Genomic DNA, 25,081 nt, shown 5'->3' with positions numbered 1-25,081 from the left:
GAGTACGTTAGCAAGCGCGTAGCAATGCGGTGTGTTTTGTGGGCCACAGAAGCGGAGCTGTAATGATTCTGTAAACACCCTTCAAAGTGAGCGATGGTCTGTGTATCTGTGCTATTTGTGCTGACGACTAGATTATTAATGCACGACTGGCTCTCACTCCTCTGATATGTGTGAGAGTGTTTAGTTTTGTCTGTTTGTGTACTGTATCTTTTGGGATTTACACCAGACACAAATCATCTTAATCAGTGTCTTCGTCTTGTTTTCCAGGAAACGTCTTGGAATTAATTAAAGGAATAGCGAGTTAGAAATTAAAATGTGCCCCAAGATGTAGATGAGTTTGTTTCTTCATCAGGTTTGGAGAAGTGTAGCATTGCATCAGTGTCTCATCAATGGATGCTGTGCAGTGAATGGGTGCCGTCAGAATGAGAGTCTGATAAAAACATCACAATAATCCACAGCACTCCAGTCCATCAGTGAACATCTGGAGAAGACAAAAGATAAGACACATCAGCATTAAAATGCAACCCTAATTTAATTTAATTATATTGTTTTTGTAAGCTTTGTAATCATGCTAGCAACATGTTAGTCGCATGCTTATCATGCTAGCGACATGCTAGCAACATGCTAATCATGCTAAAATAATGCTAGCAAAATGTTAATTGCATGCTAGTCATGCTAGAAACATGCTAGCAACATACTAATCATGCTAAAATCATGCTAGCAACGTGCTAATCATGCTAAAATCATGCTAGCAACATGGTAGTCACATGCTAGTCATGCTAGAAACATCCTAGCAACATGTTAATCATGCAAGCAACATTTTAGTCGCATGCTAATCATGCTAGAAACATGCTAGCGACATGCTAGCAACATGCTAATCATGCTAGAGACATGCTAGCGAAATGCTAGCAACAGGTTAATCATGCTAAAATCAGGCTAGCAACATGCTAGTCGCATACTAGTAATGCTAGAAACATGCTAGCAACATGCTAATCATGCTAAAATCATGCTAGCAACATGATAGTCGCATGGTAGTCAATGCTAGAAACATCCTAACAACATGTTAATCATGTTAGCAACATGCTAGTCGCATGCTAGTAATGCTAGAAACATGTTAATCAAGCTAGAAACATGCTAGCGACATGCTAGTCTCATGCTAATCAAGTTAGAAAAATGCTAACAACATGCTAATAATGCTAGCAACATGCTAGTCGAATGCTAGTCATGTTAGCAACATGCTAGTAATGCTAGCAACATGCTAATCATGATAGAAGCATGCTAGCGACTTGCTAGCAATATGCTAATCATGCTAACACATCAGCATTAAAATGCAACCCTATTTTAATTTAATTATATGGTTTTTGTAAGCTTTTTTTTTTTTTTTTTTTTGCACAATAAATTGTGTACACTGAGCTGAATTTTTTTAAGTTATAGGGATCTGGGACACTTTCATTCTTATGAAAACCAGTAAGGTTTATTTTTGTTGTTGTTGTCTTCTTTTTTTTTTTTTTTTTAAGGCATGTTTAAAAAAAAACTTAAATGTCTTAATTGAACTATGGCCTAATCTTGGCTTGACCTAAACCGGGCCTTAATATCTTAAACTATTTAACATCTCAGTTAAGCAAATGTACCTTGTTTTATGAGTTTTAAGATATTTCCCTGAAGAAGAAAACAAAAGTGTAATGATTTGTGTGCAGTGAGTTGAGGTTTGGCCAGAGCACAGGAGGGAAAATGATTGATTGTTCTGACAGGGTGACGCATAAGAGTGACTGTTGTTGTTTTGGTGGTTCGCAGTCACTTCTTCGTGTATCAGCGAGAGTCTAGCGAGCGAATCGTGTGTTGGACTTCCAGCTCAACTCGAGGGAAGCTGTGGGTTTGGTTTGTAACTATAACATGCATACGACTCTTGGACTCTGTCAAGATGAATATTTAAAGGAGTTGGGGTTTATGTTTGCACACCGCAGGACACATGGTAGTGCAGAAGTGTAAGCCCCAAAAATTGCAAAAATGCACAAAAACAAAAAACATGCAGTGTGGCCAGAAAATGCCCATATCTGCAATTTATTTGCTCCATTTAGCCTTTTGTGCTTTTTTCTTTTCTTTTACTTTTTCTGCATACATATCTATAAATGCATCTTCTCTTTTATGCAGATTTTTCAGGTCCTGAAATAAAACTCTTTAGTTGAATTTTACATTTTTGTTTCAAGAATATAATTTAAAATTTAGACTGAATGTGAAATGTTTTTATAAAAGGCGTAATTATAAACAACCGACAAATTATTACATATGATTAATTTACAAATATTATTAATTTATGAAATGTATGGCACTTACCTACATTATCACACTGACATATTCAATAGTTTTGATCTGGAGGTTTCTGCGTAAAATGCTTTAAGTTAAATTCAATTATTTCTGAAGATAAATGCCTTTTATACCTTTTTTTTCTTTTTATATAAAATGTATACCTATTATATTCATTTTAGATTTAAGAGCTATTCTTCTTTAGTACCTGTTTTATTTAACACGTGTAAAAAGTAATGCAAAAAAGCCAGGCTCATAAACTCCAAAGCTGTGGGCAATAAAACTGAAGTATTTTAAGAGGAAAAAGGCATAGACTTGCACACATAAATCAAGGACATTTTCTAAATAGTTTCAATGGATGTAAATTCATGTTAGTGACAGATGCATTTGTTGATCTATTTTACTAATATATACCTCAGAGGGTTTAATATTATAATTATTTTTGGTTATATTCATTGCATGATTTTAGTGTCTAAATCAACTAATGCATTCAAAACTCAACTAGACAACAAACCAATGCACCAAAACATCTCCGAATCTCGTTATTCTTTAATTGCTGTCGTGTTTCCCTGAGTTGCACAGTAAAAACCCTAAAATATAATTCAAGTCAATTTAGAAATAAACATGCACATTTTGGCTATAAGACATTACACAGTGTGACTTGTTTCTTGTGAGAGAATTACAACAGTTTAAATAAAGCCATGGGAGTCTTCGTTTTATTTAGTTTGCTTAATAAATAAACGGACAATAGTAGGTCCTGAGGCGAATGAAAACACTTAAGCAAATCCGTTCCTCACTGATATCCGAGTCCAGGTGCAGTGGTCAGTCTCTGTCCATAAAGAGCGTACGGAGAGTAAAACGGGCCGGTGGCGGTGTGAACCGGCATCTGCGCCGTGCTCGTCGGTAACGGGCTTTTGGAGTAGGGATGATACCGTGTGCCGAGTCCGAGCGTGTGGTGAGGGGTCCTGAGTGCCAGCGGGGCTCCTGGCACATGATAAGCCATGGTTAAAGAACTGGGATATCCCGAAACGAGCTTCTCTGCTCCGGCGAAGGCAGTGTGTGTCCGCAAATGGCTCAGAAGCTCCTCTGAGGACGAGAACCGCTTGTCGCACGGACCGTTCGCAGAAACCCAGTTGCAAAGGTGCGGCTGGGATTCGTTCGGGAGTATGAAGCCGTATGGGTATAACGGGTGTCCCGGGAACGAAGGTGCAGAGGTGGATAACGGGTGCAGGGAGTGGCTGGGGTACATAAGAGTGTATCCGGACTTCAAGGCCGAGGCTGCGCTGTCGTGAGAGCCGCTGGGTGATAGATGGCTAGCGCAGTGGTAGCTCAAGCAGAACGGGTCTCTACACAGACCGCTGGACATGATGGATGGAGGAGACGCTCCGGCGAGGGGACTGGACCCCGCCTTGCTGCTGAGAGCGCCGGACAGCTGAGCATTAATCAACTGGCTGCCTCCGCCGCCGCACGTTTTGCTCGGGTCCAGAGTCACGCTGTGGGATAGGAAGGGTTGGGAGTAGGCGGGGTACGCCCCGGGGTAGTGTAGTCCGGCCGGGGAGATGGGGAACACGGTGTGGCCCGGTCTGTAAGGTGAAACCGGAGCGATGAGTCCCGATCCGAGAGCTGGGATGCTGTCGGATGCGGGCGGTTGTGGTTTGGAAACATCCTGTTTGTTGGTCTCGCCGTTGCTCTCGGGTGTATCCGGCGTCTTAGCTGCGTCACGTTCCTTCTTCCCTGGTTTATCCCCTGATTCCGGCCGTCCGGGTCGAGGAGAGACGGAGCTGCAGGAGCCCGGGCTCCGAGGCGTGAGCGGCCGGCAGGAGGCGTGAGCAACACGGAAACCGGATTTGTCGCCACCCGTGTCTTTTTTCTCCGACGATTTGCCATATGGCTTGAAACTGGATTTGTCCTCGCCACAGATGTCGCTGATCTTCAGCGGGCTGGATTTGCCGTCTTTGTCCGAGGCGACTGCGGAGAGTTTGGATGAGGACGGCGGATCTGACTTCCCGATTTGGGAGCACGTTTGTGCGAGGAGGGCGAGGGGACTCTTCTTGGCATCCAACTGTGAAAAAAAACAACAGTTTGAAGTATATAAATATTCAAAATATTGTATAAAATATGTATCAATTAGCAAATTAATTATGTAAAACAATATAAAAATTTAATATTAATTAATTATATTATAAATATTATATGGTATATAAATATTCAAAATATATTCACACTAAAGGAAATCATGCAATTGATGCAGTCCACATTACATTAACAAGCATTTAAGGTATCTTTATGCCAAAAAAGGGGTTATATTTAGTGTTTATTTATGTTTTGGCATTGAGCACGACTCAGAGTCTTAAAACTAAAATGCTGCAGAGACATTAAATCAAATGTCAAGAGGTTTTATATATATATATATATATATATATATATATATATATATATATATATATACATATTCCTTAAAATGTGTTTCCATATGGCAACATTTATTGTTTCCCTTCACTTTATAGCTAATATAATTGCATTGTTGGAAGTAGGTCAGTCTTTAAGGAAAGCATTAACTTGATATTATTATCATTACAGTTATTTTTTCCCCTCCAAGATTCAATATTGTGCACATTTCCATACATTTTTAATTTACACTCAGTTCATTTTTTTTATTTATCTTTAAATTATACAAAAATTTTAATAAACTAAATGTACGGTTTTGTTCACAGAGTTCACAACTGTATAGAAATTAAGATATATAAGAAAAAATAAATACATTTGGCAACTATTCGACAATGTAGATGCGTGATGCACCTCCTCATGGAGAATTTCAGAAATGGTAAAGTTTATATTAATTGTTTATGCATAAACACAATATTTGTTTTGTTATTCTACAGCACTAAAAAAAGCTCTAGTGTTGCACTTTATCGTCACTGTTTAATTGTAATTAATATAATTTATCCACTTATTTTGAGATTGGAAGTGGATTTTTTTTTTTTTTTTTTTTTTTTGGAGTTCCATATGGAAAGTTAAGAGGTTACACTTTTTGGGTTAAAAAATCTACTTAATTATAACCTACTTTTGTGATCGGATCTGAAAAAAATAAATAAAAATAAAAAATAAATAAATACAAATATTTACGTTCCAACCTCTTTCTAAATATTAGCGTATTTTCCACATGAAAAGGCTGCGCATTCACTGTAATAAGCGTTTAAAAATAAGGATTGGAGTTTAGAAAAATGAACGCCGAGACGTTGTTTGATGTGAAACGTCCTCGGAAAGTGTCAGCTGTAACGTTACCTCGATGGGACTGACGGGAGTGGACGGTATCGGCTGCAGATAGTCCGGGTGCAGGATGTGTCCGGTGCGCGCGCTCAGCATCTTCAACGCTTTGACGGGCACGCGGTTCGCCTGGCGCTGCGGGTCCCCGGGAGGCAGTGAGCGCAGGAACGGGTGACGGTCTCGCTTCTTGTCCCACACTAGATCAGCCAAACTAAACACAGCAGACTCCGTAGGCGGTGTGATCATGCCCCGCTTCTCTCCGCGGGATCTGGAAACGCATCTGATGCACGCAAAGTAAAGTATCTCCAGAGAGGCCAAACGAATGGTAAGAGGAAAAACAGAATAATCCTTAAAGGTTGTTGCTGGGGAAGGCGCACAAGGAGAGTTCGGAGCGCATCTTATGTTACGCGTTGCGCACTTGTATCGAGCTCGTCTCACACACCGGGCGCGATCACGCGCACCCGAGATTAAAGCCTCCACCGCCGGCCAATCACAGCGCGGCGTGGAGTGATTGACAGCTCCGGGGGAGGTGCCGTCGCCTTTGTGGGCGTTTGTTTTGGCCATATCTAAGAGGTAAAAACACATCATAAATAAATCACATATTGTTATGAAATACATTTATAAGCTGTGGGTATGTTCTTTTAACACGAATACAAAAAATGAATAAGTGTTTTTAATATATCTAGTCTGATTAGAACATGATGGCTCAAAAGCAGGTCAGATGACTTCATAGGCAGTAACCTGTCATATGTCTGCAAGCTATAAACACAACTTGAGCACTGCTGCAGCAATTCAACCGGCCCCTAATAAAATCACTGCACTCTTGATGACACGTCCAACTAATATTTCCAAAAACCATAATGCACAGGGGTATAAAATGAATTAAATGAGAGAAGAAACCATAAATGTCATATCTGGTTATTAAAATGGCATGCAAAAATATGATGTTGCGTCTCTGAATATTAAGTGTGTACTAATCCAGTGCTGATTGTTATGAATCATCGCGTCGGCGCTGATGGATGAGCGGGGGTTGCTGCTTTCAGCTCCGCGTTCTGCGCGTGAGTTATTAGGGCCAGAAACTCCCCCTTTATTGTGCGGGTGATGGATGACGCCCAGCGCACGGGCGTTATTCCATAATGGGAACACGTTTCAGACGGGCCATATTTCACCACATTTAAGTAGAAAGTTTTGAACGCCTCCTCCATATTTCTCATGCCTCTGGCATATTTATGGAAAACTCCACGCATGCAAATATAATTACACGCCACAGCCTGTAGGACTAAACGCCAGGTACATTTGTGTTACTGATTTATACATTTAACTCAGATTTTCAGTAAATCATATCTATAATATGCATGCTTTTTAAACTATAAAAATGCATGGATGCATTTTTAAAATGCATGCATTTTGATTTGTTTATTTACTTTTTTTATTTTTAATTAGCCTTCAAACTTGTTTAAACTACTGGGGATAGGAAATATTTCTGCTACTAATAAATTAATAATTAATTAATATAAAATTTTCGATTTTACTTGCTTATTTGTTTTTATCTGAGATACACATAACAATATCCACATAATCTAGAGACAGAAGGCAGAATATTAATAATCAGATATTTACTTAACATTTTATTCAGATATTTAATTTTGTGTCTTTCTTTTTCTTTTCTTTTTCTTTATTTTATTTTAAAGGATTTTAATTGGACACAAAATTTTAAATAACATATAGTATTTTGAGTATTCAGACACTTTTTTATTTATTTATATATATTTTTTTATTATTTTATTTATTTAATATTATATTCAGATGACCTTTTGACAGGGTCTATTTTGTTTTATTTTGATCATTTTAATTAAATGTAATTTAACAATAACATTTTCTTCATTTATTGCGTTATATTTTATTATTTTATTTTGAAGGATCTGAATTGGACACAAAATTTGAAATATATACAGTATATAGAATTTTTAGACACTTGATATGAAGTATTTATTTAATATTATATTCACATAACATGTGACCAGGATCTGATAATTTTCTATGGTTTATATGGTGTTTTGTATTATCATTGCAAATGCATTTTAACTTTACAAATTTGATTCCACACTAGAAAATAGCAATCCCTTTGAATATATAGGCCCGAGCGAGTTTTGGAGGCTTATGAGGATTGTACAGATTCTGGTAGTTAATAGCATTTATGATCGTGTTTAAAGTTGCATTTAGTCGCATTATGTTTTATATTAAGTCACCCATCATGGAAATTGTAATACTTTACTCACTGCTCTCGATTATACAGAGTATATTAAACTATTCTGAGTGCAGATATATTGTGAAAAGAAGTAAAACAAAAAGCCCTTCATTGCACATTCAGAGAGGAGGATCAGTTAGTAACAGATAAGCGTTGTAATTGAGCGTATTGCTTTTATTGGGAACTGGAAACTCTGGAGATTTGTGCAGCAGAAGCTCTGCTCATTATCTCCTCCTCATTAATCTATGCCAGAGACGCATCGAGCAGGAACTGATGGGGTAGTAAAGAAAGAGAAAATGCCATTAACTACCACCGAGCACATGCAAACATACGGTGAGCTGCTTTCCCTGGACGGCGTGTGGTCAGGCAGCGATGCAATAAATAAAGCTGCCTGCAAACAAGGGGGAAGAAAACACCACCATGTTCATCCTCTGGTAATACTAACCTGAAAACTGCAGTCATTCTTGTGCTTAGAGCTGTTAGAAACCAAAGCAAACACAATATATTTGGCATTTTATTTATTTTTTAATTTAATTTAACATTTTGTTATTTATTTTTTTCTTTTGTTTTGTTTTTATTTTACTTTTTTAAATTTAATTAAATTTAAATTAATTTTATTAATTATTTGTCATGTTATTTTCTTTTCATTTTCATTGATTTTATATTCTATTATTTGAATTTTATTTTTGTTATTTTATATTTTACTGTAACTATTTTTATATCAATTTATTTTTATTTATTTATTGTTTTTATTTTTGTAATTTATCATTTTGTTATTTTATCATTTTATTTAATCATTTTATTTATTTATTTATTTTTAAAGATCTGAATTGGGCAGAATTGAAAATAAGATATTGCATATTTTGAGCATTCAGACACTTAAAGTCATGCATCAAATATCAGAATGTCTTAACTTCTGTTTGATATTTTGTTTTGAGAAAAGCTGCAGCAGAGGACACATGCTTTTGACATTTTGTTATCTAATGCAAAGACATTCAGACGCATTAAAGTGTCACACGAGTCTAAATACTTCGGTTGCTGCATGGTTTAACAGCTCTTGTCATTAGTGCAGAGTGACAGGCTTTAATATTGACACAGATCGACAGACTGAGCCATTAGCTCAGACAGAAGAGAAACAGACAGACAGGTTTAGATCGGTGAAAGGAGACATTCATGCCTCTAAGCTGTCATTTTATACCCTCTTTCTCAAGCTGTCAAGAAGCTGGAGCTCTTAAGAGGAGTTTTAACCTTGTCACAGGGACTGCTGTCATCTCTCACCGCTGTCGAACAGAGTCCTTCAGATAAACTGGTTTTGAATCAACAGATGCAGAGATCAGGCGCAAAGTTGCATGAATGTATGGAGATTTCATTGTGCATCTTATTAGACTTGGTTTGGTTTAGACTGTGTTTTTGTCATTTTAGTAGTAGATACTGTACAGTATGTCTATAGTTTATATATATATATATATATATCAGTACTAATATATATCAACTAAATGAAAATGAGAAATGTTGCTCTGGCAGCTAGATTACAACTATTTTTTTTTACGTTTGATTTCAATTAACCTTATTTAAAGCTGTTTTTTTTAAGATTTAAATACTGTTACATGTGTGTTTATATATGAATATATATATATATATATATATATATATATATATATATATATATATTCTGCTTTCATGTTAATTTTTGTTGAAGTTTTAGTAGTTTTGTCGTGTTTTTCATTTGAATGTTTATATCGTTTTTTATTATTTTTTCTTTTAGTTACTTTTAGTTGTTTTAAGTTAAGCTATAATCAAAATGTTGCATGAGAAACTAGCTATAATAAACTGAATTTCTGTCAACATTTATTTTATTTCATGTAGTATGCATGTTTTTAATGGTTTTAGTTTTAGTTATAATAACCCAATTAATTTTTTTATTTTTTTTATTATTATTATTATTTATTTTTTATATATATATTTTAAATATTCTATATATTTTATATACGTTGCATGACTTTGCAAAATATATATGTATATTGCAGTTATTTTATCAAATATTGTGATTGCAATTTGAACTGCTGTAGTTCATGAAAACTATCTATATATCTAAAAGTGTATTTATAAATGATATTGCAATTATTTCAGAATTGTTTCAATGAGCCCCATTTCTTTATTGTACATTGGAGTTCAATAGTTATTAGCTTTTCATCAACTCCTCATTTGGGATACCAGATCTTATAGTTTAAACTTTACATGCATTTAATATATGCATGTAAGTTGCATGAGACTATGAAACTTCTAGACTGTTTGGTGTACATTTAAAGCAATGCACTGCATGCTTTTGTATGCATACTCTCTTTATAATCTACAGAACGTCATACAGGTTTGACACGACACGAGAGTGAATAAATGAGAGCATTTTAATGCAGCAGTCTTAAACTCTGAGCTGACGGGAGCCGTTCCCCACGACGTGATCTACAGCTGAAAACCACTTTGAGAAGACGTGCTTCTGACTGCGGCGTTCATCTCCGAAACAGGTGCGTCTCAGGTGCGTCTCGCCTTCATTCGTCTGGCAGCGTTAACCCCATCAGGCCCTAAATAACATCTCAAACTCTCAAAAGTGTCTGTTTGAGACGTGTGACTGTGGACACCACTTGGACTCCTCTTTTTAAGGGTGTCTTATTAATTAGTTAAAGCCGTGGACCTCAGAAACTCGTCGAGACGGAGGGATTACAGACGGACATCCACATTAATCAGCAGGTGCGTCTGACTTCAGTACATCTGACGGTCCTGGCATCCTCCAGCGCGTCTGGAACGAATTCCTGCTACGTCTGCAGCCGAAGCGCCTAACGTCTGCCGTATTATTGTCAGAGGAACGCTTTGAAAAATCCTGATGTTCTGACGGCCCTTCGCTTTTACTAATAGTCTTATGAGGATCAGTTTGGCACAAAGTTTCTTGAAGGAAAGTCGGTCCAGTCTGTGGCCACCTTGACAGTTTTCAGTGTGAACGATAGACATTTGTTATTTGTTATGATTATGTTTATATAATAATCAGACTACAACTGATGTTTACATATAGAGGTTCTCCTGCCCTTTATAATGTCTGACATCAGTAGTTAAAAAAAAACATTTGCATATGCTAGCTATTAAATTTCACAAATAGTTACAAAGAAACGACAAGTAACATATTTATTTAAAGTAAACACTACATTTTTAATTGGAAAGACTCTGGACAACTAATTATAGTTTTATTTATTACTTAATAATAATTAAAAAATACATTATAGTTTTCTTTCCTTTTTTCTTATTTCCTTTTCTCTCCCACTTCCATTTCAGTTTCTTTTTAAATCTTTTCCCTTCCTTTATTTCTGTTTCTCTTTAGACATTTCTTCTTTTCCTTTTCTCTCCTTTTACCATTTCAGTTAACTTTTTACTTCCCTTCCTGTTTTCTACTTCCATTTCCTTTTCCTTCCTCATATCTGTTTTTTCCAAACTTTTCCATTTCTCTTTACTTTTCATTGTGTTTCTTTTTTTTTTTTACATTCTTTCAATTTCAGTTTACATTTTTTTATTTCCCTTCCTGTTTTCTCTCCTTCTTTCTTGTTTTCTTTTCTTTTTTATTTCTAATTTTTGTTTCTGTGTTTATTTCCATGTTTTTTACACAAAATCAAATAGAAAAGTAACAGTGTACTTTTTCAACTTCCATTTCCTTTTCCTTCCTTTAACGTTTCCATTTCCATTTGTTTTTATTTTGTTTTAAATGTATCTTTTATTTTTTATTTCCCTTACTGTTTTCTTTCCTTCATTTCTTATTTCCTTTTCTTAATTGTTTCCTTTCCTTTTTAATCTTCAATTTCCAATTTATAGGATCTTGATATAAAAAGAAAGAAATCTTACAGTAAGGGAATGCCTCAAGCAAGAAAACAAAAGGCTGAAATGTAATTTTAAATGCATTAAAAATTAATAATTGAGTTCATGTTGGTTGTTTAATGTTGTCAAGGAAGGTTGCATATGAACAAAATATTAATATTACAAAATAAAAGTTGAATTAGAAGCATTTTTACTATACACTCTATTGTTTAAAACCAAAATTTGGGTCAAATATGGATTAACCCTACTGTTGGTTAAAGTGTAGTTTCAGACTCCTGGGCTAATGTTTCAGTTTTGACCAGCTCTTATTCATACTCGAATGCTTTATCGATGAGTTTGTGTGTTGTGTCAGGATGTGGTTTGTGTCGAGAGTTGCTCGTGCTCGTCTGAACGAGATCAGGTTAAGTGCATTACCGCAGTGATGGGATTACTGTCACCCGAGTGCCTCGTCGAATGAATAGTTTTACCGTGTCTCATGGTCCAGATCAGGGATTACCTGCAGGAAGCTTCGCTCAGGATTACAGAGCGCTGAGACGGTCAGGTGAGGATGAGGAGTCACATCCCATGATGCTTTTCAGCGTCCTGCGCTCTGACAGTCTGACTAGCATTCAATCTTTCCCTCTTTGCAGAATTTCTGTTTATTTCCCTTTGTTTCCATTTTCTTTTCCTATTTTCTTTTTGTTTCAATATCTTTTGCCTTCCTTTATTTTCTGTTTCTTTTGTCCTTCACTTCACTTCTTTTTAAACCTTTACATTTCCTTTACTTTTTTTCCAATTCACTTTACTTTTCATTTCCCTGCCTGGTTTCTTTCCTTCTTTCATCGTCTCCTTTTCCTGTCAGTTTCTTTGCTTTTTCCCACTTCTCCTTCCTTTTTTCTCATTTCGTTTCATTTCTTTGTATCCATTTTTGTCTTTTCCTTTTTATTTTATTTTCTCTTCTCATTGAGTTTCTTGGTAATGTCCTTTCTTGGTTTCTTTTCTTCCTCTCTTATTTCCTTTTCCCTTTTGATTGTTTATTTTTTTATTTTTCAACTTCCCTTTCTCATTTTGTTAATTTTTTTAACTCTTTCACTTTTTGTTTTCTAATATTTTCCAATTTAGTTACCCTTACTTTCCCCTTTCTTTTCTTATTTCCATTTCCTTTTCCATTTTCTACTTCCTTTGTTTATTTTTGTTCCTTTTCTGATTTTCCTTTCCCATTTCCTTCATCGTTTCCCATTTCCTGTCTTGTTTCCTTTTCATTTCACTTTTTCCCTTTCCAGATACTTTTTTTTTACTTCCTCCGTGTTTTCTCTCCTCTCTCTTTTCTGTTTCTTGTTACTTCCCTTTTCTTTTGTTTCCTTTCTCTTTTGGTTCCTTACTTTTTCCTTTTTTTTTTAAGTGTCTTTTTTTCTCAGTTTCTTACTTTCTTCCTCATTTCTGTTTAATTTTAAATTTTTTGCTCCGTTTTAGCTTGTTTTCCTTTCCCGATTCCTTCACATTTTACTATTTATGTTTCCTTTTTCATTTCCCTTTCCAGTTACTTTTTTACTTCCTGTTTTCTTTGCTTTCTCGCTACTTTCCTTTCCTTTTTTTTGTTTCCTTACTTTCCCCACTTTCATGACCTTTTTATTTCACATTCTTACCATTTTAGTTTCCTATTTCCTTCCTGTTTCCTTAACTACCTTGTTGTCTTTTTTGTGCTTATTTCCTGTTCTTTCTCATTTCCATTTCCTTTCTTGTTTCCCTTACTTTTAGCCTTCTGTTTCTTTTCCTTCCTATTTGGCACTGATGGTCAGTCACAGAAAAATGGACAATGTGATGCAAATTTAGTCCATGTTTTCACGTTTTCATATCCAGAATTGAAACACCTTCCACATGTCACCATTTCATAAGGAATGCTTGGAGGCTTCACGTTTGATGCAGATCCTCAGTATTAAAGCTGGGCTGTCAGAAGTGTCTCTTCCTTTCTCTCCACTGTCCTGCGTGAGCTGGATTTGTGATCTGTATGCCGTCTCTGTCTCATGTCTCCCGTCAGTGCTCAAGTTTTCCGTGTCTGGCTTGTGTTTAGCAGCAGCTCATCAGGATGAATGATGAAGTGTGAACGGGTCGGGAGGCAGGTGCTCCCTCAGGCTGCCTGATCTCTCGCTCTCTCGCTCCTTTAAATCAATGGCGTCCTGTGGACCGCACGGCCTGCTGGGATTGAGCCTCGAGGGCCTGACGCACACCGAGTCTTTCAGGAGACTGCGTCAAGTTTTAAGCATCATGAGGAGAAAAAATTAACACAAATGATGCCACTATTGAAAAAATTCTGTGATGCTATTGTACTGTGAGGCGCACGGTTATTGTCATTAACTAAAATAAAATAAAATAAAATATATATATATATATATATATATATATATATATATATATATATATATATATTTATATGCATGTATATATGTACAAATGTTTCTTAAAATAAAATAAATATAATAAAATTAAAATAATTTCAGCTGGTTTCCAAGGAAATATTTCTCCTCTGAAATTACTAAAAGTAAATAAACAAAAACTAATGAATAAATAATATAGTAAATTTACATTTAAAAAAATATACATAACAAAAAGCAAAAACTAATAAAAATGACAAAACACAACAACATTTCTAAAACTTTAAAATGAAAATAAATATAAAAGAATAATAATAATAATTTAAAAAAATATGTTTTTTTTATACATGCATTCAGAATGTGATTTTATATATATATTTATATATGCATCCACAATGAGGTCACATGGTTCGAGGGGAGGAGTTACAAAGTAAGGGATTGATGATGTTTGTGTCAAATCAGTGACTTCATGAAGCCTTTCTTCTCTTGGATGAATTCCTGCTCAGTTTATATTTGGTGATTTATAAATCTAACTTTATTTCAAGTGTTTCTGGACACTGAAGAGGCTGATCTCCACACACACACACACACACACACACGGACAGCTGGCTGTGTGAAAAGGTAAATAAGTTTTAAGATCTCGGGTCGAGATTTAAAGCCGTGGCATTTGCGGTGAAGCTGTTTGTCACAGCGCTGTCTAAAGAGAAGAACATCAGCAGACTGCGCTGACCTCAGACTGACCCCGACACACAACAGCTGCGAGTCACATGCCTCACACACCGAAACCATTCATTTAGGCAAGTCGGAGTCCTTCCAAACCTGTGTGACCTACTTCCAAACTTCCTAAAATTGATTTGCTAAAAATGTGCTCACCCTCAGGTCATCCCAGATTAGATTGAGTTTATTTCTTCTTCCTCAGATTTGGAGAAATGTAGCATTGCATCGGTGTCTCAGCAAAACAAAAATGTAAACGGTGCTTGATCTGTGCAGATTTCTCTCCTGATTCGACCACTTTCTCACATTATTATTAATAGAGAAGGACTCATATTTTAGCCAGATTTAATAATGTGAGGTCAAAACGTCTTAATGCTGGATGTGTTTCAGATTTTGTCTTCTCCAGATGTTCACTGATGAGTGCTGTGGATTATTGTGATGTTTTTATCAGACTCTCATTCTGACGGCACCCATTCACTGCAGAGCATCCGTTGATGAGACACTGATGCAATGCTACACTTCTCCAAACCTGATGAAGAAACAAACTCAATCTAATCTGGGATGTCCTGAGGGCGAGCACATCTTCATTTTTGACTGAACTATTGCTTTAAACAGATTACTAACCGGAGGTATTTTGCATGTTCGTGATTTCATTCAAATTGCAGGATAGTTTATTGCTAGCTGTTTGGCCCTCAGGTGCAGGTGTGTGTGTGTGTGTGCGTGTGTGTGTGTGTGTGTGTGTGTGTGTGTGTCTCACCTGTGCTGATGGCTGTTCTCGAGTGTTTGTTCTGCTGACAGCTCGGATCATCTTCATCAGTTTAATCACGTTCCTGCGGCTGAGCGTCTGAACTGAGACTGACCTCTTACAGGAATGTTACGGGTTCGATCAAGATCTACCGTCAGCATGTAAAGTGTTGTGATGTTGTTTACCACAGAAGACAATTTTGAGTCATTTTGAAGTTATAAACATAAACAATAATCACGTTACTTTAGTGCATAGCCACTAAACTAATAACGTTAACAACATGCGCTACCATTAAAAAGTTATTTTTGTTTTGTGTTTATGTTTATGCTCACCAAGGCTGCATTTATTTGATTAAAAATACAATTAAAACTGTAAAATTGTGAAATATTATTTCAATTTAAAACAGCTGTTTTCTGTGTGAATCTGTGTTAAAGTGTAATTTATTTCTGTGATGCTCCGCTATATTTTCAGCATCATTCCTCCAGTCTTCAGTGTCACATGATCTTCAGAAATCATGAAAATATGATGATTTACTGCTCGAGAAATATTTCTAATTATTATCAGTGTTGAAGACAGTTGTGCTGCTCAATATCTTTGTGGAAACTTTGATGCATTTCATTTTTCAGGATTCGCAGATTAATAGAAAGCTCAAAAGAACAGCGTCTTTCGTAACTTTATACATGTCTTCACTGTCTCTTTAAATCAGCTGAATGCATCTATAGTTGTGTTCTGATTTAATGTCGGCTCTGAACCTGCAGCATTCCTGTCAGAGGTCACCCAGAGGTCAGAGCGTCAGCACAAACACCAGCGTTCGCTCTTTATCGTCTTGTCGAGTAGCTTGTAAAGTCTACAGGAAATGTCTTACAGGATGCATGTAAATCACACGACAGCTTCTCCATGAATCCTCAAGATCTCAGCAGACAATAAAGATAGACACTTTCTCTCACTCGCATGAATGAAACAGAGCTGTTGTGTGTGCTTTCAGAGCGGTCTTCATCAAACACACACTCACACACACACACACACACACACACACACACAAATTTACTAAGTACTTAAATTACATTCATTTTAGTTTTTACAAAACACAAACATTTATTGAATGTTCATATCAAAGCTGCACGGTCTTTAATGATGTTATTTAATGTTATCCAACATTTTTTAAAAGTTAAAGTTACTACTTATTTCAGTAAATCAGAGAACATTCATAAATAATGTTTGCAAAATGATAACGTTCCCTTAATATTCAAAACATTTTTATACAAATATAGATAGAGAAAGAGAGAGAGAGCGACAGATAGATATATAAATATAATTTAAATCAAAACAAGAAATTATAGAACATCATTAATTCATAAAATAAAGTTACAATAGGAAATTAATATGATATAAATTTATGAAAAACTATAATAGTATTATAAATATATACAATGTTAAAATATATTATCATTTATATTTTCATATGCATATTTTTAATTAGTTAAAAAAAAAGAAATATATATATATATATATATATATATATATATATATATATATATATATATATATATATATATATATATATACACTCATAGACAGATATAGATAATAATCCCATGATGCATTGCATGAGCTCAGTGTAAAAAAAATTCAGAAAGAAATCTTGCATAATAAATGCATGGAGTCAATCAATATTTAAAAGTGTTAAAAGGGTTAAAACAGATTATTTAACAAATTCTTTTATTCCTTTGGAGAATAAAATCAATAAAATGCATGCATGGTTTGTATGATGGAGTGTGTGTGTGTGTGTGTGCGCGTGTGCATGTGTGTGTGTGTTGATGGATCATTAACAGGTTCTCAGGGAGTCAGAGAAACAAATGTGACCCAATCAGCTGCTGCCTGTCAGAAAGTGACACCATAATCCCCTTCTTCAGCCCCGGATCTGTGTGTGTGTGTCAGGTGTGTCTTCCTGGCCTCACCTGGCATTAACAGAGCCATTAAGAGCTTCTGAGGCCATTCCAGCAGCTTTAATGACACGCTGCGGCTCAGGACAGTCATCACGGACAGCAGAGCAGTCAGACTGTAATATAACATTTCTTAAAGTATCATATTTAGGCTACAATCTCCAGTTTGGGGGCTGAATTAATGAGAGAAGTTGAACTCAAACCCTGAGCAGACTCTCTCTCTCTCTCTCTCTCTGTTTCTGTTTCTGTTTCTGTTTCTGATGATGTATGTTGTGTCTGTGATTCTGCTCTTCTTTTCTCGCTCCTCGTTTATCAGGATGATCACGTTTTTCTCCACTCATTCTTCTCTTATTTCTCACAAAGATAAATTCAGACCATGTGTGGACGAGGCCATGAACTGAATTCTGAGTTTTTGATTTTATGAAGCGCACACTAGCAAGCAAACTACACATTTTGAGCCAAAAAGACTGAAAAGACACTACAGTAAAATCCTGCTAATTGGTTACCTTCGTTCCCTTAGAGAAGCACGGTACTGAATAATTATTATATTATTTATATTATCCATATTATTTAGTACCATGGTTTGTTCTAGAACAAACATAAACGAATTGCATTTGTTTGATGTATTTTAATTTAAAATATTATATTAATTTACCATTTTATTTTTAATTATAGTAATTTGTTATTTGACAAATAATTGTAATTATAATTATATTATTTTGTCATTTTATTAAACCTGTTTATTGGTTAAATTTAAGTTATGGTGAAAAACTGAAATAGGTCAAATGGGACATCTTCTGTAATTTTACAGTAAAATACTGTTCAGTGTACAGTGTTTTAAGTCATCTTATCATTTATGATGAAAAATGTAAACTAATATTCCCAGAATTCCCTCTGTGACACTTAACATTAATTTTATTTTAATGTATAATTATGTTGCTTAGTTTTTACTTTCTTCTTATTTTTCTTTCTTTGTATTTGTATTTAAAAATATATATATAGTGGTTTATTAATGTTATATCAGTTAATATAATAGAATATATATGTTTTTACTGTAAATTTAAGTTAAATCTGTTACATTTACAATGTTGCTACAATATACTGTGTGTGTGTGTGTGTGTGTGTGAGAGAGAGAGTGTGTGTGTGTGAGAGAGTGTGTGTGTCTGTATTTCTGTCTGTGAGTGTGTCTCCGTGTGTGTGTGTCGGTATCTCTGTCTGTCTGTGTCTTTCTCTGTGTGTGTGTGTGTGTTAGTGTGTGTAAATGCTGAGCTAGCAGCCATGTCTCTTAACACATGATTGATGAACTCCATCAGAGAGAGAGAGAGAGAGAGAGAGAGAGAGAGAATGTGATGAACACAGAGATCTGAGAGACAGTGATGGATGTGTGCTGATTCCAGCTGTTGTTCGACACACTCTCAGTTTATCATGGTGTTGTGTTTAATGAATGAGTGTGTGCTCGCAGGCTCAGACCTCAGAACAATCTCCTCAATGACTGAGAAACACACAGAATGAATGACTTTGGCTCTGAGGATTTGCATGTGTTGATGTGAATCTGAGCTCTGATGTCACTTAACATCTTTCTGCTAAATTAAACAGGTCTGCTATTCTTGCCTGGCAAGTTTGTGTGTGTGTGTTTTCTGCTGGGACTCAATCTGACACCGGTTTGGTTTAGAAAAATCAGCTCTGACTCTTTAAACCTGCCGTGTTTGTGCAGGAATGAGTGTCATCAGCGACTGAAGGAGGTGTCAGAAGGACTCGAAACATACACTAGATCTTTCAAACAGAAAAACATTCAAATACTGCTCTGGTGAGCAGAAGAGACTTTCTCTCTCTCTCTCTTTCTATCTATCTCCTCTGCTCACCAGGGCAGCATTTATTTGATCAAAACTAGAGTAAAATTGTGAAAACTTTTTACTATTCCAAACAGCTGTTTTCTATGTGAATCTCTGTTAAAGTGAAATTTATTTTTCAGGATTCACAGATGAACAGAAAGTTCAAAAGAGCAGCATTCATTTGAAATATAAATAAATTGCTACATTTAATCTCACCCAGAATTTAACTTTATCTGAACATTTATTTTTAATATTCTAAGAATATTAAAGTGTTCAGTTTTCTCATTGTGATTAGAAAGCTCTTTAAATTTGTATAAAACTTTCTTCTAACTTTATTTTATTTTCACCTAAAACATAACATGTTTATTTTTAACATTCTAAAAATGTTTTCATTCATCAAGGAAAAATAACATTATGTGGATATTTAAAGAACGTTGTTTTTTAGTTATATAAGCATATATTAAATATCACTGTCATTAGAATGTTCCATAAATATAACATTTTGTCCTAACGTTTATTTAACGTTTAAAAAGCGCTTCTGCAGACGTTCTCTGTTAGCTGGGCTCAAAGCACAGCACTGAATGAAGTTTGCTGTTAAATCTGTTCTTTTTTCAGGCAGGTGTGTGTTTCTTCCAGAGCTCTGATTAATCTGTAACTCAACATTACTGACTGTTCTCCTGGAAGACAGCCAATTAGAGCTGATTTATGACCCGACGGGTGTGGATGTGTTTACGCTGCTGTTTTTAGCTCGTCTGTATATACCTGTATTGAACTGTGTGTGACCCCTGTGACCTCTGCTGTGAGGGGTTACAGTAGCACTGCTGAGGTCAGAGGTCACACTGTCCTTGAGTCGGGAAAGATTATTGATAGGCTGAACTTTATGATTTTCCAAAAGTGCTGTTTTAAAATATAATTAGCTGCTTTGCTGTATACTGCCTACAAAGACATAGAAGGTACTATTCTAAATATTAACTAAAAAAATAATAATAAAAATATATATATATATATATATGTACATATATATATATATATATATATATATATATATATATTAATTAAATAATTATTAATAAAAAATAATATAATCATAATATATAATATATATATATTATGCTTTATACTGTTGTATTATGTATTTATATTTTTTTATGTGAATCTTTTTTTGCTTTTTTTATTGGTTTTCTAATATTATTATACTTTTTTGTAATTATTATTATTATTATTATTATTATTATTTAAGTACTTTAACTAATATTTGAATTTCATTTGATTTAATTTCTACTTTATTTTAATTCAGTATACTAAGTTTAGAAGAACAACATTTAGTAATTTTAGTTAACTTTTTTAAAATAAATGTTTTTTGGAGAGGGATTATTTCAGATTTTTGTTTAACGTTAAAGTTTTTAATCGAATCATTTATATTTTATTTTATTTCTGCTTTATTTCAATTAAGAAAACTACTAATAGTTTTAGTTTTAGTAATTTTATTCCTTAATTTATTTTTATTTAGTTGCCAAAGAAATACTTCAGATTTAAGTTTAAGTTTTTATCTAATGTTTATATTTTATGTTTATTTTTGCTTTATATCAGTTAAGAAAACAATTTCTAATAGTTTGAGTTTTAAGTTTCCATTTAGTTGCCAATGCTTTTTTTTCCTCAGGTTTTAGTTTTTCATAAAATATATGAATCTTTTATTTAATTTCTAAATTTTTTCATCAGATATGTATACTTTATTGCCTTCTCTGCAGAGACAGTCTCTAATACTGATCCAAAAGAAGGCGTCTTAAGCTTTAAAACACCCTCGAGTTCACAAACACACATCAGACGCCCCACAGCTTCAGGTTTGGTGAAGAACTTGTTATTGTCCACTGAGCTGCTGGTTTCGGTGTGTTTTTCAGGTTCATTAGTAGCCGGTGTCCTGCGGGTGTTTGTGACACTGACACGCTCCCTTTAGCTGCTGTTCTCCTCTTCCACGCTCGAGAACAATATCTGTGGAGTCTGTCTGTGCCTCTTCTATAAAGATGAGTGTGTCTGTAAATGACCAAAACATCGAGTGTGAGTAAATGGAAATGTAATGACTTGAGCAATAATAACACTCCCAATGTATAATTACCAAGAATGTGATTATACCTAAAAAAAAAAAAAAAAAAAAAAGAATTAACAAAAAGTATAAATTTATTTTATATAAAACATTTTTAGAATATAAAAAATAAACGTTATGTTTTGGGTGAAAATAAAATAAAATTAGAATTTTATTTTATAAACATTTAAAGAACTTTCATATCACGATGAGAAAACGGAATATTTTAACATTTGTAGAATATTAAAAATAAATGTTCAGATAACGTTACATTCTGGGGGAAATTACATTTAGGAATTTAATTCTATTTCTAATAAATTCTGTTCTTTTGAACTTTCTGTTCATCTGTGAATCCTGAAAAATAAAATGTGTCACAGTTTCCACAAAAATATCAACTGTGTTCAACACTGATGATAATCAGAAATGTTTCTTGAGCAGTAAATCATCATATTATTCTGATTTCTGAAGATCATGTGACACTGAAGACTGGAGGAATGATGCTGAAAATACAGCGGAGCATCACAGAAATAAATTACCCTTTAACACAGATTCACACAGAAAACAGATGTTTACATTAGAATAATATTTCAATTTTTACTGCATTTTTTTAATCAATAAATGCAGCCTGGGTGAGCAGCAAAAGCCATTGTGTATATATTTAACATGTGACTCAGTTAAAGGTCGTGACCTGTGTGACCTTCACAGCTGTGTTTAGTTCATCTGGAGTTTAGTTTTTAGTGTGTTTTCCATGTCTGTGACCGGTGACGGGTTGTAAATCGCCGTCCTCTGATCCCAGATCCGTTCCAGACCTCCTGAGAAGTTCCCGTGTACCTGTGAGTCTCATCACGGCCAGGTGATGTGTTTGCGAAGGGTTAATTTATGACGTCTGAGAGCAGCTGATAGTTGTAGCTCCCGTCTGTTGGTTCTAATGTATGGAGTTAATAAGGTTTGTCCTGTGTTTGACCTCACTCAGACTATAACCAGGTTAACCCTTCGTTCGCCTGTTCAAAGACGGCTCTTTTAATCTGTTAATGAGCGTGTTTCTGTGTTTGTGTGTTTGTGTGTTTGAGTTGTTGTCTGATGGTGAAGCTGTCAGGAGGCTCGTAAACACAGGAACACAATCTCGACGGAGGAATTTACTCGACAGAACCCAATCTCGTAAACGCTTCACGCAACCTAAGGTTGTTTTCAGCTGGTACTTTAGTCATCCTTTAATTATACACTTTCTTTCTTCTGTGTACAAACAGCTTCTGAAGCTTCATGCTGATGTTTTGGACTCATTTACAATGTTTGACCTTTCGTTGTAAGGATTTCCAGGTCACACTTGAGCTTATTAAGTGCTGTTCGCAACACATTCAATCTGTTTTTGTCGAACAGGATATACATATTAATATTTGTGTTTCATCTATTTAGGTTTTTGAGTGGGATGTGGAGGTTGTAAGTGAAGTTTAGGCTTCAGAGCATCTCCATATATCCCAAAAAGTCTATCCGTATTGAATATTACTGCTGCAAGTCAATGTTAAACAGCATTGCATCTTCAGGATTTTTAGGAAACCTGCATGAATTACAACAGAAGCCTAAAGCAGAGGTGGAGAATTTAATTTAATTTAATTTAATTTAATTTAATTTAATTTAATTTAATTTAATTTAATTTAATTTAATTTAATTTAATTTAATTTAATTTTTTATTTTAAATTTTAGTCACAATGGTTTAGAATTAGTTTTCTTTATTTGTTTCGCTTTATTTTGTTTTTATATTAAATTTTTTATTTTATTACAATAATTTGCATATCGTAAATAATCACAACGGTTTCCAAATGTTTTTTTTTAATAGAAATACTAAGCAGTAAGCAAATATAGACACAATGATTAAGACTTTTTATTTTTATTTTATTTTATTAAAATAATATAGAAGTGAATATTGACACAATGGTTTAGATTTTTTTATTTGTTTTATATTATTTAGTTTTATAATGTAAAATAATGTACACTACATAAATAGTCACATTGGTTTAGACATGTTTTACTGAAATAATTCACACTGAGTAAATATAGTAACAATAATCAAAATATTTTATGCATTTTTTATTTTGTTGTTTTATTTTCATTATGTACACTAGAATCAGTCACATACAGGAATGTGGATGAAAGTAATTAAACCGTTTTGACTTAAAGACATGAGTGACATGTCATATACGCAGTGTGTGTATAGTTTCACGCAGTGTGTTTGCACAGAAGGCGTTTGACTCAGAAAGCGTTTAGTTTCAGCTGGATGCTTCAGATCTAATTTGGTCTTGCTGGAATTTTTAGGGCTGTTCCTGCTTCTGGAAAGTCTTCAGGCCACCTGTGCCGACCGGATGCTGCTGGAAACCCCCTCTAGAGAACTTCACGTGTGTGTGTGTGTGTGTGAGTGTGTGTGTGTCTATTACACATAAAAACTGTGCTGCTTGAATCTTTGAAGCTGTTTGTCATTATTAGCTCATTTTAGTGTCTATAAAGTACACCAGTCATGTTTAGACTGACTTGGACCAGCAAGAAAACACCTAGCAACTAAACCTCAGCAAACGCTCAGCATCACTGCATTACAGTGAGTTTTGCACAGTCAGATTATTGGTGAACAGCTTGTTTACACCGTAAACACTAATCAAGCATCTGCTAAGCCGATTTTGGCAGGAAATGCATTATCCAGCGATCGGACACACACACACACACACACACACACACACATGCAGCTGAAGGCTGAATTAATTACAGACTGGAGTGTGAGTCTGCTGATCTCGGCTCAGTCTTTATTTAGCATGTAAACACTAAGCTGCTAATACTGTTAGCGAGGAGGAGATTTACCGTCGGTGAGAAATGCTGGCCTGGACCGGCCTCATGTGTGTGTGTGTGTGTGTGTGTTTGTGTGTGTGTGTAATCGAGCTCAGTTATTCTTCTCTTCTGATTGGCTGTGATTGTGTCGCATCACAATAGAAATCTCAGCGATGACAAACTTGCATTCACTCATTTATTAATTTATTCATTGATTATATATTTATTTAATTTAAATTATATTTAATTATTTTTATTACAAAAAATATATTTCATTAAAATACATTTGCTTAATTAAATTTTTTATATTTGTTATTTTTTGAATATTTTTAAATTGAATTTAAAAACTTTTAAATTAAGTATTTGTGGGTTTTCTTTTTAGTTTTTTTAATGTGTACATTGCACAATTTGTACACTTTTCATTTGTATATATATATATATTTTTTTTTCAAATGTAAAATTTTTATTTGTACAATTTTGCTAAATTTTATTTAGTTTTTATGTTATTTCTATGCTTTTTTTTGTAATACCCATCCTAGACCAGTGTCAGTGGAAGAACATTTTTTCAAAGTCAAGCCTAGAGAAGCGAAATAAACAACAGAAAGCAATTACACACACTCTCTCTCTCTCTCTCTCTCTCTCTCTCTCTCTCTCTCTCTCTCACACGCACACGCGCACACACACACACACACACACACACACACACACACACACACGCACATTAACAGACTGGGAGTGTTTTTTTCTGCCATTTAAGCTTAAGTCTGTTAATACATTTTTGTCCTAACTATGCATGATTATACTTTGACACCAGCCTGTTCATATTCACACACACACACACACACACACACACACATTGTTCTGTGGGGTCACATACATGATTTCAGGACAGCATCTGTGAGCTTTTCTTCTGTAAATACACACACAGAGA

General features: G+C 34.7%; 1 protein-coding gene across 1 annotated transcript; it reads right to left on the bottom strand.

The window, feature by feature from the left end:
* Window positions 1-2,835: 2,835 nt before the first annotated feature.
* On the bottom strand, window positions 2,836-6,383 carry LOC113055789 (zinc finger protein 503). The gene is made up of 2 exons (XM_026222154.1): window positions 5,590-6,383; window positions 2,836-4,366 (listed from the first exon to the last, which is right to left on the bottom strand). The coding sequence occupies exons 1-2, from the start codon at window positions 6,187-6,189 to the stop codon at window positions 3,098-3,100; spliced, it is 1,869 nt and encodes a 622-aa protein (XP_026077939.1). The 5' UTR covers window positions 6,190-6,383; the 3' UTR covers window positions 2,836-3,097.
* Between the last annotated feature and the right edge of the window lie 18,698 nt (window positions 6,384-25,081).

The sequence above is a fragment of the Carassius auratus genome, chromosome 37 (assembly GCF_003368295.1).
Source record: "Carassius auratus strain Wakin chromosome 37, ASM336829v1, whole genome shotgun sequence".
In the NCBI taxonomy this organism is placed as follows: domain Eukaryota; kingdom Metazoa; phylum Chordata; class Actinopteri; order Cypriniformes; family Cyprinidae; genus Carassius; species Carassius auratus.
This window is presented reverse-complemented; position numbering and strand designations above follow the sequence as displayed.

Coding starts and splice junctions, on each gene's coding strand:
- LOC113055789 (XM_026222154.1), bottom strand. CDS start 6,189: ATGTATTTCATAACAATATGTGATTTATTTATGATGTGTTTTTACCTC. Junction 4,367..5,589: donor CTCCCGTCAGTCCCATCGAG/GTAACGTTACAG, acceptor TTTTTTTCACAG/TTGGATGCCAAGAAGAGTCC.